Source organism: Astyanax mexicanus, chromosome 11 (assembly GCF_023375975.1).
Source record: "Astyanax mexicanus isolate ESR-SI-001 chromosome 11, AstMex3_surface, whole genome shotgun sequence".
NCBI classification, from domain to species: domain Eukaryota; kingdom Metazoa; phylum Chordata; class Actinopteri; order Characiformes; family Acestrorhamphidae; genus Astyanax; species Astyanax mexicanus.
This window is the reverse complement of record NC_064418.1, coordinates 17371001-17389191: the sequence shown is the minus strand read 5'-3', so window position 1 is coordinate 17389191 and position 18191 is coordinate 17371001. Positions and strand designations below refer to the sequence as shown.

At 37.1% G+C, this 18191-nt stretch overlaps 1 protein-coding gene across 2 annotated transcripts in view; it reads right to left on the bottom strand.

The window, feature by feature from the left end:
• Positions 1-4108: 4108 nt before the first annotated feature.
• Positions 4109-18191, bottom strand: part of LOC103045566 (aryl hydrocarbon receptor) — a 43386-nt gene continuing 29303 nt past the window's right edge. The window contains exons 5-12 of one of the 2 annotated variants that reach the window (XR_007441135.1): positions 17013-17142; positions 14583-14713; positions 14082-14284; positions 13560-13669; positions 10239-10380; positions 8713-10138; positions 7389-7724; positions 5286-5371 (exon numbers count right to left, since the gene is read on the bottom strand). Coding sequence is in view for 1 of the 2 variants with exons in the window: in XM_007230034.4 (XP_007230096.3) it covers positions 5234-5371; positions 8713-10138; positions 10239-10380; positions 13560-13669; positions 14082-14284; positions 14583-14713; positions 17013-17142 (2280 nt within the window). In the remaining variant the exon portion in view is untranslated. Of the gene's footprint in view, positions 5372-7388; positions 7725-8712; positions 10139-10238; positions 10381-13559; positions 13670-14081; positions 14285-14582; positions 14714-17012; positions 17143-18191 lie in introns of both variants that reach the window. The other variant, XM_007230034.4, reaches the window with a different exon arrangement.

Here is an 18191-nt window from a genome sequence, read left to right as displayed (position 1 = left end):
TCGCGAATAACATCACAGCCGTGATGTTATTTCGCGATAACACACTCCCTCTCGTGTTCTATTGCTTAAAGGTCACCTTCCGTCGTTTTTTCTTTCATTTTAAAATGTCTAGTTGTGGTCTCTAGTATGAATGAATGACATGTGAGCCGTTTTTGTAAAAAAAAAGTGCTCAGGTGTCTCTGTATAGCTCTTTTTTAATGGACTGTTTTAGGGGTGTGTCCAAAATGACCGGATTCCAGCTTTGCTCATGAATATTCATACATGCAAACAGCATGCAAATATCTCTCCTCTGATTGGCTAGGAGCACTGCGACGCCCCTCCACCGCTCTGCCGCTCACTGCCTCCCACCTCCTAACTGATGAGCGGTGATGTTGCGTCGCTTCAGCTCCGCCTCTGGGAGTTTCTCGAGCCAAGGTGGGCTGGTCTGTGAGTTTCTGCCTACGTAGGCAGAAAGATAATTCAAAATTCACCCGTTTTTCGGAGGGGGGGAGGGGGGATTTCTTTGCTTAGCTCCTGCAGACAATGGGGGCTGCAAAACAGTTTAATGTGCAGGTGTACACATTCAACTCGGAGAGACCTACTGTATTCCACAAAAAAACAAGAAAAATCGGATTTTCGCGGAAGGTGACCTTTAATTATACAACAGTTAGTTCCGACCTCGCAATCTGATTGGTTGAGAAGTGTTCTAGCCGTGATGCTATTCGTGATAACATCACGGCCTTCTCACACTAAACTTGTATCACTCTGCCGAAGCGTTGCCGAGTAACGGCGTATATACACAGTACAGTTTTGAATCATCGCTTCCACCGGCACCAGCAGCAGCGTTAGCTTAGCACAGGCTAGCGCTCAGCCGCGCGCTCGCCCACAGCCCGCAACGCTGACTGTGAAAAAAAGGGAAGGAAAACGCTCGGCTAATTCCGTCTGACAGCCAGAACGATAACTTAACCAGCCAGGCTAGGCTAAACTAAGTTAATGCTGAACTACAGCAAGCTACGCTGACTGGGAATTTCCGAAGTGCGGATAGCTTGACTCTGGTCACATACCCACAGTCCAGCCACACCGGCAAGCTAACCAAAACCACCCAGCAATACAAACAGAAATGTTAAAAAAATGTGCAGCGTTCACCTGAAGACAACTCCACAGAGCAGGAGAGGAGAGTATTAGCGCTATTTCACGCGCCTAACGTTACCATCTTCACTTATTCCCAAGTTTGCTTTCAAGCTAACTTTCGTTAGAGAGGGAGTGTGTTATCACGAATAACATCATGGCTGTGATGTTCTACGGCACTTGCCTTCGGCTTGTGCCTGCGACCGGATCACAGCCGTGATGTTATTCGTGATAACACACTCCCTCTCGTGTTCTATTGCTTAAATAACTAGTTAGCTAGATAGATTTCAATAATAATGAAACCCTCTAAAATTAAAATGATCTAAAACATAAAGTAATATGAAAAAATGAAGCTATATTTAGGCTAATTTTAATCTCACAATTTGCCAAAACCTACCCAAGAGAGCTGTCACAAAGGAGGGGAATGTTATTCTAGAATGCTTATTCTAGAAAAAAAATACATTTCCAAAAAGCAAACATACAGGACAGATTTTACAGTGTACGAAAATCCTAGTCTTATTGGTCATTCAGTAGGGAGAGAGCGTGTGTGAGAGAGTTACACGCATAGACATGGATAACACTGTAGGCCGCGTGTAAACGGCGGGGCATATGTCAAACATTTTCGATTGGCTTAATAAAAGTGATTGGCAACGAAAATCAAGTATCTGATTGGCTGCTCCGCAGGTTTCGGCTTTTTTTTTTTGAAAGATCTGTTAACATGATTGGGCGCAGTAGAAAATGATTGACCAGGAGCTCCTGTTGTCTAGTGGCTTAATAAATTAATAATTATTATATTATACGTATTATATAATTGATTAATGTGTTCTATTTTTTTCGTATCTTTCTACACTCTCTGTCTCCAATCTTTCTACTCACCCTGTCCTCACCCTCTCTCCCTCTCTCCCAATCCACAATCCACCCACCCTTTCCACACCTTCTTTACCCTCTTCCCCCTCTCTTCCCAATCTCTTCCCATCAATTCTCTCCCCACCAACAGACCCTGTTTTTAAAATAAATAAAAGTAAATTTAATCAATACAACTTTGTGTCTGTGAGTTATTTAACCAAAAGAGTTTCTTCTTTACAACAGTAACCTGGGAATGTAAGCAAAATATTATATTTATTATTATATTTTTTTATATTTGCTTTATTACATTCAATAAAATCATATATCACTATTAAAATAATTTAATATTTACATATGCAACCTTCATCAATAGCTTATCAGGCTGTACTTTGAAGCTTAATATGCTTGTCAAAGTTATGATCTCTAGAATTTGGAATTTATTGATTTCTCGTTTTTATTTTTGTATGCAGAGCTCTATCCAGAAGCTGCGATTGGCTCAGTTCATTGGTAGTTAAGGTGGAGGAATCGAGAAGAGCAGGAGTAGGAGGTGGAATGGAACAGCTGATCCTTTTAGATAGGATGTTGACTATCGATGAACTGAGCCAACCACAATGCTCACTTTCAGCACATGCCGGATACTGCCCAGCCAATCACAGCTTCTGGATAGAGCTCCGCATACAAAAATAAAAACGAGAAATCGATAAACACAATCCCAAATTCTAGAGTTCATAACTATCAAGCATATCAAGCTTCAAAGTACAGCCTGATTAGCCATTGATGATGGTTGCATATGTAAATATTATTTTTTTTATTGTAAAAAAAAAAATGAATGTAATAAAACAAATAACCAATAATAATGAATAATAAATATAATAATAGATATTATATTTTACATACATATTAGTTTAAACAGCATCAAAGGAACATTACTATCACACACAGCTAAATATTCAGATGTTCCAATAAAATCCTGCTTACTCTTAGGCATTTTTTGCCAGTGAAGCTGGCAGCCCTGTCTGACCTCAGCCTTATGAGGGTTTCAGGAACCTAGTTAATAAATACGGAACCTAGTTAAGGAAACTAGTTAATTAATAATAAATATATGATGTATATTTGTGCGTTGCCTTCTTAATTTTTGCGTGCTCTTTGGGCGTGGATGCAGTGATGTCATTTGAAAATCCTTAAAAGTCTTCCGGAGTAGGATGTTCTCATGTATTCTCTGTTGGAAGCCTCTTTGAGGAGGATTCTCTTTGAGGAGGATTTTAGGCAGCTTCTTTCGTCTCCTACGGTATTCAAAAAATGAGACACTTTTGGGCTTTCTGGACACAGCCGCAGTGTCAGGTGCAGGTACACTGCCACAGAATAGTGTAAAGCACAGAATAGTGTAAAGCACAGAACAGTGTAAAGTGTGCAACACATACACTTGTCGCAAATTTAGAAAGGAGAGACCATGGGTGTGTAGCAACTTTTAGTTGTCTATTGTTCCTGTTTTTTTATATAAATCTATTTTTTAAATAAACACTTCTGTCTTTGAAGCCAATTCAAATTTTGTGTGTAAATGTATTGTTCCTTTAGCAACGTAGTGTGTTAGTTATATTAGAACATTACAAATCATAGTTATATGTGTATTAACTAATTATATAATACAAGGGTTGGCAATTAAGGGGCTATTTTTCACTATTTTATCAATACTATTTTAATATTAGATATTCTTCATGACTACTATTTTCTTTTATAATAATTGTAGAAACTTCCAAAACCAATATGTATAGCTCCTGCAGAAGTGTTAGAATAGTTTCTAAGTGTATCTTGCTGAAGTACCTGATAAGTACACAGTTTTTTTGGTTGTGACATCCGTAAAATTCTAGTAGTTTTATCCTTGACTATTTTCAAACCTAGTTTGGCATGAAAACCACAAACCTGGCAACACTAAACAAAAACTTTTTTGCAGTGAAATATGGGCAGAGACTCAACAATTTGCTAAAAACTGTGTTTAAAAATTGTGAAACATTTTCCGAAAACGTTACTCAACATAAAAAAAAATATTTTGTAAAAAGGACAATACCAAAACAGTCAATAATCCTCTAATACACAAATGGCTATTTAAAAAAATATTTGCCAAAAATCTAAACGTGCAACTTGTTTGTGATTGTGAATGCACAAATAGTTTATTTCAAAAGACAAAACAATGTAAAACAAGTGACAAATGAGTAAACATTTCGACCACAATTTTTCATCCTCACAAAAAATTTTCTGTGTGTGTGTGTGTGTGTGTGTGTATAAACACACAAAGTAATTTTCTTATACATACACTTAGTATAATGTAAATGTGTGAGAAGCAGCAGTGTTTTAAATACTTATTGTCAAAAAAAATCACCCTCTCAAGATTGTGTAGCGCACATTTGTATCTGATTGTCACATCATATTAAAGTTTCAGGCTACTTACAGTATTACAAATATTTACATACACTGTAAACAAGTACTTTGTTAAAATAGCTAATATGTGTGTGTCTTTGAAACACAATGTGTGAATAATCTCTAATGTAGTATGTAATTAAATCATATATTTAATGATTTTCCATCTTTCCTAAAGCCCTGAGTTGAAAAAGTCACCCTGATTCGACTGTATTATTTACTTCAGAAATGCAGCTTCTATAGTACATACATATAGTACATATATTTGCATTTATTTGTTAAACCTTACAATCGTATGTTAAAAACAAATCTTTTGTATGATAGTATCTATTTCTTGAAACAGTCAGAGATCTTTATTTGTTTTTTTTTATAATTGAAACAGTGCAAATGGTTAAAAACTTAATCTAAGAAAATGGAAAACAGTTTGCCTTGAGGAATTTAAATTTACATTGCAGAGTTATGTTAGCTTATTCTGCCTTTTTGGGACTGACTGTTTAAAATGAGAATTACTACATTATTAGTAGTATTTTCTGCTTAATTCTGCATACATATTTAAGAGTCAGTGGAATTCCCCGTTAAAGTGAGATACGACCAAAGAACATTAAAAAATAAATAAACATGATAAAATAAAATGTCTAGTCTATGCGCAATTAACATCACTTATGTGTCCAAGGGATTTTCTTGGAGGGAAGTAACCAAATGTCACTAAAATGTAAAATTCATAAGAAAATGATTAAAGACATAATTGACATAAATCAATGAGAACATGAGAATAATTTCCTTACACGGTCATTAGATGAATGATAACTGTTACCCGGTTCTGCCAAACACTGGAAAATAAAGAAGATTTTATTTTATGCACATGTCAAAGAATAAACCCAGTTGTCTGTGAGTCTGCAAGATTGGAGAGGGGCTTGGGTTGAGGAATGCCACTAGGAGGCGCCATCACACTGTCTTTTGGCACAGCTGGTGCACACACGTCACCGGAAACTGAGGGATTTACCTGCAACAGAAAATGAAGAACTCAGTTTTGTAGTAGGTAAAGTAATGATGGCTAGTTAAGTAGTGGAAAAAGTACACAGAATACCTGAATGTTAAAGATAAATACCAGTATATACATGCAAGCCTTTCAATATAGAACTTTTATAATAATTATTTAAATAAACATTACACTCCCCCTTATCTGCTTCTTTGCACCCATATCTGTACTGTTAATGCACTTTATTCATATTCGTAAACCTATCGCTATATTACTCATACCTGCATAGTATTGTTCTTTGGTATTTATCCAACTGCAGATGCTATTTTTATTCTGTATATTACTGTCTACTCGCTTATAGTACATGCATACTGTGTTTCTCTAATAACTGTAAAGGCATATGCTTATATTTACGTATTATATATTTCTTACAACTCACTGAACCACCTCTCATGCTTACCACAGCAAACTTGTAAATAAGACTACTTCTGGTTAGATGCTAATTGCATTTCTTTGGCTTTTGACCTGTTACCTGCACAATGACAATACAGTTTAATCTAATCTAATTTAATCTAATTAAATAGAAAAACAAAAGAAGATTCTAACAAAAATAATATATGATATATTTCCTAAACAAACAGAAGAACCAGCAAAATAGTGGGCCTTCCTTATTGTCTTCTTATTACAAAAAAAGTAATTCTATTCATATGTACAGTAACTTATCTGAAAGAAAATTAGCATTCCACACAAAAAAAATAAAAAAATGGATTTTTTTTATAAATGAATTTATGTGTAATAATAATATATGTATAATATGTATTTAAAAAGCAATCCTGCCCCTAATAAATGCAAATCAATATCAGCTGGTTCAATCCTGCCCCTATTAAAGCAAATCAAAATCAAGTGGTTTAATCTAATTAATGATTTTATAAAAAGGTTTCTAATCACACAGGAAGCATCTTGTGATGAGTAAAAACAAACAACTCTCTCATGACAAGCACAACATTTTTGCTAAAGGTACTGGTATTGGTTCCACAGGTATTTTTAATTTATTGAATATTCCAGTGAGCACTGTTTGGGCCATTAGCCGTAAGTGAAAAAAAGAGTCCAAGAACAGGGCCAAGAACCTGGAATATACAGTGTTTTTAAAGACAAAACTATATGTAATGCTCTTAACTGCCATGACCTCTATATATGCTCACCACACAAGATGCACTGCTGAAATATATATATATATTTTATACTGAGAAATATGTTGATGTGTTCAATACTTATTTTCACCACTATATGTGTAGGTTGTCTGTATATAATTATGTACAGTGTTGTATTCACTGGTCTTCAGTTATGAAGGTCAGAACATCAATAGGGGCCAAGGAAGCACCAAGGAATGCAATCAGCGGTAATCTTTTTAACACGTCACAGAAAAAAAACCTGTAAGTTGACAACTCTTCTAATAATTACTAGCAACAATGCCATAGTTAAAATCCAAAAGGATAATTTATACTATCTGCAATACAGGAATCTTGAATTACATATATTTTTACTCTTTAAAAAGGTTTGTATCAGCTATATAAAATCTAAAGCTGACATTCAAGTAACATAATATTATTAACAAGGAAATACAATTAACAAGTAAAATTAACAAGTAATACGATATAAGAAGACCTGTGTCGCAACCTTGTCGTGTTTCTAATGAAATGTCCAAAAGGGGCCACAGGATGTGGCTGCAGCTTTCAAGAACAGTAAAAGGCTTAAAGTAAAGCTTAAATGAAGTTCATAGAAACCAACGACACAAACTAAGGCAGTGTCTGTGGCTGAATATTGTTGCTGTTTTGAGCATCAATGTCAGTTTAGGAGCACTAATACTAATGCTAATAACCAGACTAATGGGTCACATTAAACCGATAGTATGAACAGCCTATCATCAGACTTAGCTATACTCATAGGTTCAGTTTTACAGACATAGATTAAACCTAAAATGCTGGCAAGTGCTTTCCAGGGTAGTCTAACTCTCTGGGAAACAGTTTAATGTACCACTCACTGTGTTCATTTATCACTAGATCCATTGCTGTGTAACTATTAATTCTGCACAGGTTGGTGCAATCTGATAATTTACAGAGTATTCTTCAAATTATGTTGGTTCTCTACTTCAAATAATGTCACTGATGACATGTTCCCTCCTTCACCCTTGCGCTTTCTCCATCTCTCCCTCCAGCATCCCCCACTTGTCAGTCAGATGCTGTTTTTAGGTCATTGCAGCGGGGTGTGTTTGTAGGTCAGTGGTGAAAAATGGGTGGAACACACACTGGCATGGTGGATCTGCTGAGCTGAGGTCATTTTATCTCCCGTTTGGATTGGAATAGAAGAGCAGCTCTGTCTGAAATTAAACAAGTGGCTGTTATATAACCATCCTCAGTGGGTACTAGGGCCGGGCAATTTTTTAACACAAATAAATGATTTATCTAATTTGGGCCCCAGTTTCCTCCTGTAATTCACCCTTTTTACAGAGCCTGGTGATGTATTGGCGATTGGTCATGCTAACACTGCATCTACTTCAGTTCAGAAGATAGATTACATTTTACTTATGCTGAAATATGAATTAAATCTCATAACTAACTCTCTTATACAAGACCCTCCTCGTCTGCCAATGTAAACATCATCCAAACTGCCCTGACATATAATACAATTTATAGGGTTTATTTTAGTCCGTTTGAAATGCCCAGGCCTCACTTTTAGTCTCCCTCCAAAAAATACAAGGATTTATGGCAACGGATGAGTGCCATGCAGGCCCAACACGCATACACCCCCGCTTGATACAACACACACATTTTATGTTTACGTGACGGAAATTTCACTTTACGCCCAAAACACACCAACGATTAATTAAGAGCATTATTACATGCCTTTTGTGTGTTTCGAGCCGCACAAGCCATACTTTTCCCGTTGTTACAACAGCAAAGATACACTGACGCCCTAAATCAAGCTGCACAGAGCAGCTGATGTCTTTATTTACCATAATAAATTAAATTAAATTAATTATAATAAAATAAATTAAAAAAACTGCTTATTATATTTACTCAAGTTTAATTGTTTGATATTAAAATGTGTTTGATAATTTGACAAATGTAAGTATGATCAAATAACAAACTTTTATAAAAAATTTGATTTGAGTAAAGCTAAAAAAATGAACTTCCTGTCAGCTATCCCTCACTCCCTGCCCTGTACACAGCAGCATTCTCACACACAAAGCTGATGGGAAACTTGGTTGCAGCTTTTAAATTTACAGGAATCTTAAGTATAACAGGACAATTCTTAAAAGGACTTCAAATAAATCATATAAAAAATAAAATAATTCTTTACGTTACCTTGCCCTGCTGTGTGTCTTCGGGCTCTAGGGTAAACATTCCATACGAGTCCTGTGAGGAAAGTTGTCTGCAGGCCTGCCCAACGTTCAGGATATGCTGTGAGAAATTAGACAAGATTTGGGCCAGCTGCTCCTTCCCATCAGCCCTTTGATGCAAAGGAATTGTTTCCTCCTCGTGTATACCGTTCTCCTGAGCCGACTGTCCATTGACTATAAATTGCATACAAGAAATGTCAGCCATATTGTATTCATCCACTGAGGTGTGTCCATTGTGATGGCAAGGGTCGCTGCTGGTTGTGTCTGACTGACTGCCATAACTTAAACTCTGCTCGTGGTTTAGATTCAGAACATGGCCTGATCCTAAACTGTGTACTCCATTCGCATTACAAGCATAGTGGGACGACAGGCTAGGCCACTGCTGACGCTGTGAGTGGTACTGCTGTTGATGGAAGAGCTGTTTGGCATCATATTTAAGTATTGAGGCACCATTGTTGGGAACAGTCTGGTGAGTGTTGCATTGATCACCAAGTGTTGCACTGTAGGCCACTGTATGGGAAGCAAATCCATTTGTGTCCAAATGTGTCTTTGACTGGTTGATGTGCTGGGACATAGCATCTGGAAGTGGTGGAGGTTGTTGCTGTATACTGAGGTGCAGTTGCATCTGTTGGGACAGGTGGACAATGGGTCGCTGATCACACAGTGGTGGCCTACAAGGGATGTATGGAACATGCACATTAGGTGTTGATGTGGTGTAGGTTTCAGGCACCAATGTGGTCACAGTCACAGAGGCTGGAGGTAGAACATCTGGGAAAAAGTGGTTTTCCGTCTCACACCTTTGCTCAAGTGAGTCGTGAATGAAAGACAGTATCTCGTCATTGGTGAGAAGGTCATCCAAAGTAGGAACATAATCTGGGTCCATGTCTACTCTAATCATTCGTTCATCAAGAAGAAGCAGCTCTAGATCTTCTGCACTTAATCCAAGACCCTCCAGAGCAACAAACAGCTCTCCATTAGAGCAGACCTCTGAATCCCCAATAACTTCATTGCTTAGGGACAAAGAGTCTAAGGTGGCTAAAAGGGGGTCAAAACTGATCTCAGGTGGCCCTGGACCCAATGCACCACTATCTGTTTGGTTATCCAGTGCGCCAAACAAGTTCTTCGGAAATGTTATTTTGGCCTCTACAGCCGGCTGGCACAAATAAACTGATTCTTCTTGGCTCATCACTGAAACATGCGAAGAACCAGGACCTCGAGCTTCATCAGGGGATTTTTCAGTCCGCCCCCTTTTTGACCTGCTGGTTTTTCCGTTCTCTTGGTAAACTTCATTTACTGGAGGACTGGTTTCGTAGAGCATAGCTTCACCAGTGGCAAAAGTAAAGGGATGTTGCATGGAGCGTTTTCGCAAATGTTCACCACCCTCTTCTTCCCTAATGGAGACAAATTAAAAACATTTAGTTTAACTTTCTTACTTTTTTAAGGGTAAAATTTCAACGAAATACAAAAATAGGTCAATGACAATTAACGTACAAAAGTGGTCTCTGGGTGGCAATGATGTAATCAGGTTTGCCATTCTTGTATACCAGTCTTGCATTGGACTGAACCCATTTCCAGTGGTTATCCTTGGTGAGGAGTCGAAATACAGTCAGACCACTCTCACCAGTCTTTATCACTGCAGAAATCATACAGAATAAAGACTGTTAACAAGACAAAATTGTAAACAAAAAAAACAAATTATTAGACACTCTTCAGGTATGAATTTATAGGTTTTAATCAATATTTTTTCTGGCAAATTTTACTACTGGTAAGTTCATGTGACAAGTATCTATATTGTATCCTGGTAAGATTTTAGCTACATGCATTTACACTCTGCAATCAAATGCATTTAATCAGACTGAAATCAAACTGCTGCAAATAGAGAATACACAAATGCAAATGCTCAATGTCACAGAAGTTACTATTAATGCTTTGGTTGTAATGGTAGGATATATGGTTGTTGTCTTGGAGAGATGGCTGTGTTTACACTACTATAACATGTTTTAAATAAAAAAACAAAACAAATCCAATCACTCTGACCACTTCAGGAGGTGGTTAAATGTAGCTAGTATGTGGCTTTTTATGTGGTTTGGTCTAATCCAGATATAATCTTGATACTTAAGACGCATGAACAAATGCATCTCAAAAGTGTATCAGGAAATTTATCAGGAAATTGTCAGTACTGAATACTGGTTATCTTCAGGCCCCCAGGCAACACTGCATTAAGAACAGGCTGTTTTGATGCTGAATTGGAAACACTTCCAGAAATCACTGTCTGTGAACACTTTTCACCCTGCTGTATACACTAATACAGGTTAAAGCAGGATAATACAAAGAGTAAAACCTCATGTCAATGCATCACAAAATGCCACCATCTTCTCAGGGCCTAACCTCATTAAAATGGATTGAGTCAAATAAATAAAAAGAAAATTAACTCTTTTTGGAAACCATGGCTGCCATGTTCTATGGACTCAAGAGAAGAGGGACCAATAAAAAAGACTTAAAACTATTGATCAGCTAGAATTCTCCATTTAACACAGGTTAATCAAATTATGAAAAAATGTTAATTTTTGTGTAAATTTTTTTTTACACAATGCTTTTACATTTTCTCTAAGGAGTGGCATCATGGTTTAGGGGAAGGATATGAAAAGCTATCTCAGAGATATCAGCTATCAGTTTCCACTGTGAGGATCATAGTGAGGAAATGGAAAATCACAGGCACAGTTCTAGTTAAGACGTGAAGTGGCAGACCAAGAAAAATCTCAGATATGCAGAGGAGAAGAATTGTGAGAACAGTCCTAGTTAATCCACAGACCACCTCCAAACACCTACATCATCATCTTGTTGCAGATGAAGCCACTGTAAATCGTTCAACTATTCAGTGCACTTTGTAGAAGGTGAGGCTGTATGTGAGAGTAATGCAGAATAAGCCTTTTCTGAGCACACAAACAGAGTCGCTTAAGGTATGCTAAAGCTAAAGCACATTTGAACAAGCCAGCTTCATTTTGGAATAAGGTGCAGTGGACCGATAAATCTAAAATTGAGTTATTTGGAGGGTGGTTTGCCATCAAGCCTGACTGAACTGAAGATGTTTTGTAATGAGGAATGGTTCAAAGTACCTTCAACCAGAAGCCAGACTCTCATTGAAAGCTGTTTTAAGGAAGTGTTTAGAGGCTGTTATTTCTGCAAAAGAAGGATCTACTAAATATTGATGTCATTTTTCTGTTGGGGTGCCCACGTTTCTGCATCTGCCTAATTTTGTTTAAAGAATTATTGCACACTTTCTGTAAATCCTATACACTTAATTTTACTTCTCAAATATCACACTGTTCATCTGCTATATGATAAATTTAAATTCTGATCTGAACAACAAAACAATGATTTACAGAAAAACAGAAAAATTGTTAGGGGTGCCCAAACCTTTTCATATCACTGTATTTTTAGCCACTCCTATTTGTAATTACCCGTCTTCCAACAGAAACACTGGCTGAGAAAGGCACAGTTAGTTTTCTTTTGTAGCTGGGACAAAAATATTTATATTGCCTAAATGTGTTTTAAATTGTCAGATGTCTGCCTGCCTTTGCATGTATATGCACATATATGACATCCCATTTTTAATGCATAGTGTTTAATATGATATCGGTCCATCTTTGGCAGCTATACCAGCTTTAATTTTCTTTTACATTTTGGGAAGGCTTTCCACAAGGTTTATGAGTGTGTTTATGGGGATTTTTGACCTTTCGTGGGTGTAGTGACACTTTTAAAAAGTACCACTTAGAGCTGCAGACACAGTAATTTCTTTACGCGCACGACACAAGTTCTTTAAGTTAAGGTGTCTTTACTTAGAAAATCAAAAGGTTACAAATGTGAACGCACAAACGGTAAGAAACCTATATGCTCCCATACCTATCGCAGCTCTGAATAAACTTGTGCTACACATGCTCAGTTGCGTCACAGGAGTGTCAACATTTTTTGCATTAATAATCATTTTCTTAGAATTATGAATTACATAATGACATGAATTAAGAAGGAAATAAAATATAAATTGTACATATTTCCACATTCTATATTTTCTGCTTTATGGCTCTTACGGTGGGGTCAGAAAACGATGTAGGAAAAGTCTTCACTGTGGTGTTCAGTCATGTTAAAACAGGAAGGGGCAGTCCCAAAACTGTTCCCATAAAGTTGGGAGCATAAAATTGTCCAAAATGTCTTGGTAAGCTGAAGCATTAGGAGTTCCTTTCTCTGCAACTTCACCAAATTTTACATATTGCACAATGCATTCAGACAAGTACTGTTCACCATCGAATCACCAGATGGAGAAGCATGTCAGCCCAAAGACAGCCCATGTCAGCTTTACACCATGGCATCTGACACTTTGCGTTGCATTTGGATGGAGCTGCTCAGCCATGGAAACCCATTTTATATAGCTCTCTACGCTCTATTGTTCTTGAGATAATCTGAAGGCCACAAGAAGTTGGATTAGTCTGTATTAATTGACTCTGTAGAAAGTTGTTCCTCTGTGCACTATGCTCCTCAGCATCCGCTGACCCCGCTCTGTCATTTTACATGATCTATCATTGCTGAGTTGCTGCAATTCCTGGTTGCTTCCACTTTGTTATAATTGCACAGTTGAATGTGGAATATTTAATAGTAAGTAATTTTACAACTGGACTATCACGCTACCACGTGGAATTCACTGAGCTCCTGAGAGCCACCCATTCTTTCACTAATGTTGGTAGAAGCAGTCTGCATACCTAGTGATTGGAACATCTGAATTTAATTATTATCAGTTAAAATAAAATAGTGACTTACTTCGGACATGGTTATCAGCACAATGAAGCAGATCTGCTGCATGAATAAACTGATATCCAGACCCCCGAACTCTTAACTCTGCCTCAGTGTAGCCCAAAACAATTTTACCTCTGTGTAAGAAAATACAAAGAGAATTATGTAGACTTATGTAGAATTAATATAGATAAATAAAATACATTTTTCTATATTCAATATTTGTAATATTTTCTTTTTTTTAATAATATTTCTTTTTAGTGATGCCATAGAACAGCAAATTTTAGTTCTGTAAAGAAGAATGTTTGCAATTTAAATGTGAGTGTTTTTAACGGGTAAATATATATATTTTTATTCAGTGCTGTATATCTAGTGAATGATCTTTAGGTCTTTAAATGTTTCTAACAATCGCAATCACATAAAAATATGGTGGTTCTTATAGGGCATCACACAAAGAAGAGTTCAGTCAAGTAATTGGTGATTGGAATCAATGTGGAAATTTTTATACAGGTGAATCTTTTGTTTATGCCAGCATTAATCAACACTTACTTTGCATCACAGGCCATTGGAGTGAAATCCAGCTTGTGCTTGGTTCTAAAGATCATGTTCTTAGTTCGAATCTCCAAGATTGAGGGCGGCTGGAGCGGAGTGGCGATTGTGAACAAGGCCAGCTGGGCTGGAGTTTTAGCCCCATCATCCCCAGCGTGGCTTTGGCCATGCAGGAATTTCAGCCTACCCTGGAAATTCAGAGCCTGAAAGATAGTTTAAATGTAATCTTTTGATTATATTTGGAAAAAACCTGGTTTGCAGTACTGATGCTAATAAGAGTTTGAATCACTACATGATTGCTGATTGATGATACTTTTCAGGGCCAAATTCCCAAAAAAAGCATTTTTTTTCATCTTAAAAGCATTAAGAAATCTTAAAATGGAGAGCTAAGTGTGATGCTTGCTTGACTCTCTAAGAGTCATCTTATTGTTAAGAATCATTGGGAAATCCAGCCCTGGTTTTTAGATATACAAACTACTATTTATTTTAATTAGCACTTACCAGAAACCCAGAGGAACTGTCCAAGAGACATCGGAAACGACACACAAATGTCCTCTCTAAGAAGGACGAATTCTCAGGAGGCAGCTGTTCAGGGTTGTAGGTTTCCAGTAAGGGGCCTGAACCTTGTACATCTAAACATCAAGGATAATGAAGATTTAATAAATTGTCATAAAACATTCAAAAACATGAAGATGTTGCCCCTCCAGATTGCTGAGGAAACTGCGTTCAGCAATGTCTCAGGTAAATGCGATGTAATGGTGTAAATGATTAAAAGTGTTTCCCCCTCTGCTTTTGGGTAGTACACCTTATGGTGAGAGATATCTGACTATTAAATATGCCTCTATAATGCAGTCCAGTTGACAGACTTTAAGAGGAGGCACATCATTGCACTGAATGAAGCAGGATGGTTAACATGAACAAGAAACCTGGACTAGAACCATATTGTCTTTACTGGCGAAACCAACTTTGCTCTGGTTTGAGTATGGAGGCCTCATGGTAAATGTCCTGGTGAGTCAGGGTGCCTTTACTGTGGAGTGACACACTTCCCTACCTGCTGGTGTGATGAAGTGCTACCTTTCATGCCAGAGCTTCTAAAAAGCGTTTTTCAGCAGGATAATGCATGCCCACACACAGCAAGGGTTTCTCAGGAATGTCTACAGCAGATTACAAACTTTTCTTTGTCTACCTGCTCACCAGATTTATCACCTCATGAGCATTTATGGGACCAGCTGGGACACCTTGCTGGAAAAGATTAAGGAAAGTTATAGAGGAAAATAAAGCAGCTGTGGTTTTCTAAAAGGTCAAAATACTAAAAGAATGTACCTCAAGATATTGATCTGAGATTGGTTTCAGTTGTGGTTTGTTACTGGCTCTTTGTGGGGCAGTCTACTGTAGTAAAGGGCAGCTTTGTTGTAGAGCTTTCTGGATCAGGCTGATCACAAAGTCACTTATGTAATTAGCCTTTAGGCTCATCAGCGGGTTTAGCGTGTCATGTGACTGTGTTCAGCCAGCAAAAGCACTTCCTACAATTTACTGAGAACTGCTGTGTGGTGAAAATGATTTGCTGAGTTAGGCTCTTAATATTTTAATCAATATATTTATTGTTTTCCTTTTCAACAATCATAACAATGTTACATATGACAGATACTTCCAAATAAACACAATAACCCACCCCACCCACTTCCACCCCGCCGACACCCACTTTCACCCACACAGTGCCACTAGTCCACAAAAAAAAATAAAAAATAAAATAAATAAAATATATAAGATGCAAAGAAATCCACAGAGCAAAGCCAACATATTAATACAAATACAGATCCAGAAACACACTGCATAATAGCAACTTAATTTTAGTTATCAGTTACAGATACTGTCCTGGATTTTAAGTCTCCCCAATATTCATGAAACAGTTTAATTTTTTTTCCTTATGTTTAAAAGAATTCTTTCTGGTGGGATATAGGAGGACAGCTGTCAGCCACAGTTCAGGTGATTTCCATTTGATGGTAATACATTTTTTTGCAGCCAGGAGTGCCATCTTAAAATATTTTTGATCTCTTTCTGATCTTGAAATATAGATTAATCTCCTAGCAAAACGAGTCTGGGTGACAGAGGTAAATCCACTTTAGTGACCTCCAAGATAATATTCATAACTGCCCTCCAGTACTCCTCCAGATTTGTACAAGACCACAGCATGTGTAATAGAGTTCCAATGCCCACTTTACATCTGTTACATCAAAATTCTGAGTGTCAATCCAATAATGATGATTCTTTTTGAGAAACAAAGTTTGCTTTTTAAACTTGTACAGAAGGAAAATCTGACCATTACTAACAATGTCATTGTCTCAAACTGTGGGTAGGTAAATATGTTGGCGGCCCTGAACTGGCCATATTTACATGAGACTAATCAGTTAATAATCAAACTAATATGGATAAGGATCACTGGTTCAAATTTCAAGTCAAATGCTGCTTGCCATCAGCAGCCAGATTCTGAGGGCACAATCAATTATGCTCTCTCTTTGTGGGTAGATGGTCCTCTCCCCTGTCTTCACTCTTAATGTAATGTAGGTCAGCACAGACATCTGTCAGCTGATGTATCAGAGTTGGGGATCCAACACTTAACCCTGATTGTGCTGATTACCCAGTGATGCTACAGTGATCAGAGGCAGTTAAAAAAGAGTTGGTGTCTGATCTCATATGTATTAGAGGAGGCATGTTAAGGCCTTTACCCACCTTGTGTGGGAGGCATTGCTTATGATAGAGAGAGAACTAAGGAAAATCGGTTTTAATTTAAATTTGGGGTTTTCTTATGGTTGAGACAGCCTGTATTGTGTCACAGAAACAAATCACTGTAAAATACAGCCTTAAGTGGCTTTTCCCCCTAATCTTATTATATGTTAGCTCATAAATAAGGAGCATAAACAGGCTGTTTACCTTGGCCAGATTCAGGAGTTGTGTTTTTTGCAGTGAGTGGAGGGTTCATGGCCCAGTGCAGATTTCTTCTCAGCTCCTGTTGGTCCTCTGTGTGGACCAGGTCCAACACACTCTGGTGCATGACATCAGTCTAAGAGAGAGAAAGAATGAGAGAGAGAGAGACTAAAATAGTGTTAAGTGTCACAAAATAATATCTGCACAGATTTGTGGACTAGTGACATGACATGCATTGTGATAAATTGTATTATAAATAAGAAAATATTGATTGAAGCTCTGCTGACAAGAGCTGTCTGTGCTTTAATTCTTCATGTTTTCTGATGATATACCCTGATCTTGTTTTAAGTTACTACTAATCTGAAACTTGTCATTTTAGATTTTAAAAAGTAAAATAAAATAATCAATTGCTGTTTCAGTCTGCTCAGCGTGCAATGAGTTCAGTGCTGTTAGGTGAGGTTAGGTCAGGAAAGGCCACCTTAACCCATTAAACTGAAGGCAATCCCCTTCACTGAGTTCTAATCTCCTTATGAAGCCTGAGCGGATCTCCTAGAAAGGGATTTTGAATGAGTGTGTGTGTGTGTTATTTTTTTATGAAAATAAATTTAAATTAAATAAATTTTCACATATGTTGGAGCATTTTAATCTCATTTTAAACAAATATATAATCAATAGTTTAATAAGAATGAGTTTAAATATGAATGAGGTTAATTAACTTCAGAAAAGTTTGGATACTGTAAAATCTAAATAAATGTAAATACAAAGCTGGAGCCTGAGCCTATGATTCTAAATCTTATAGACCCATATTTTATTTACAATAGAACACAGAACACACATCAGATGTTCAAAGTGAGACATTTTACCATTTCATTAAAACTAATTAGAACTTGATGGTAGCAACACATCTTAGAAAGTAGGACCAGGATAACAAAAGACTTGAAAAGTAAGTGATGCTAGTAAAATCAGCTCAGAGAGGCAGAGATATCTCACTATCTGCAGTATGTATACTCATTAAAAATAGGGAGAATCTGGAGAAACCTCAGCATTTAAGAGACAAGGCTGATGGTCAGTATTGGATGTTGGTGATCTTTAGGACTTCATGCAGCACGGCATTAAAAATAAACATAATATAAATATACTGGAAAATGTACATGGAAAACTGTTCTGTGGTCAGATTAATCCATC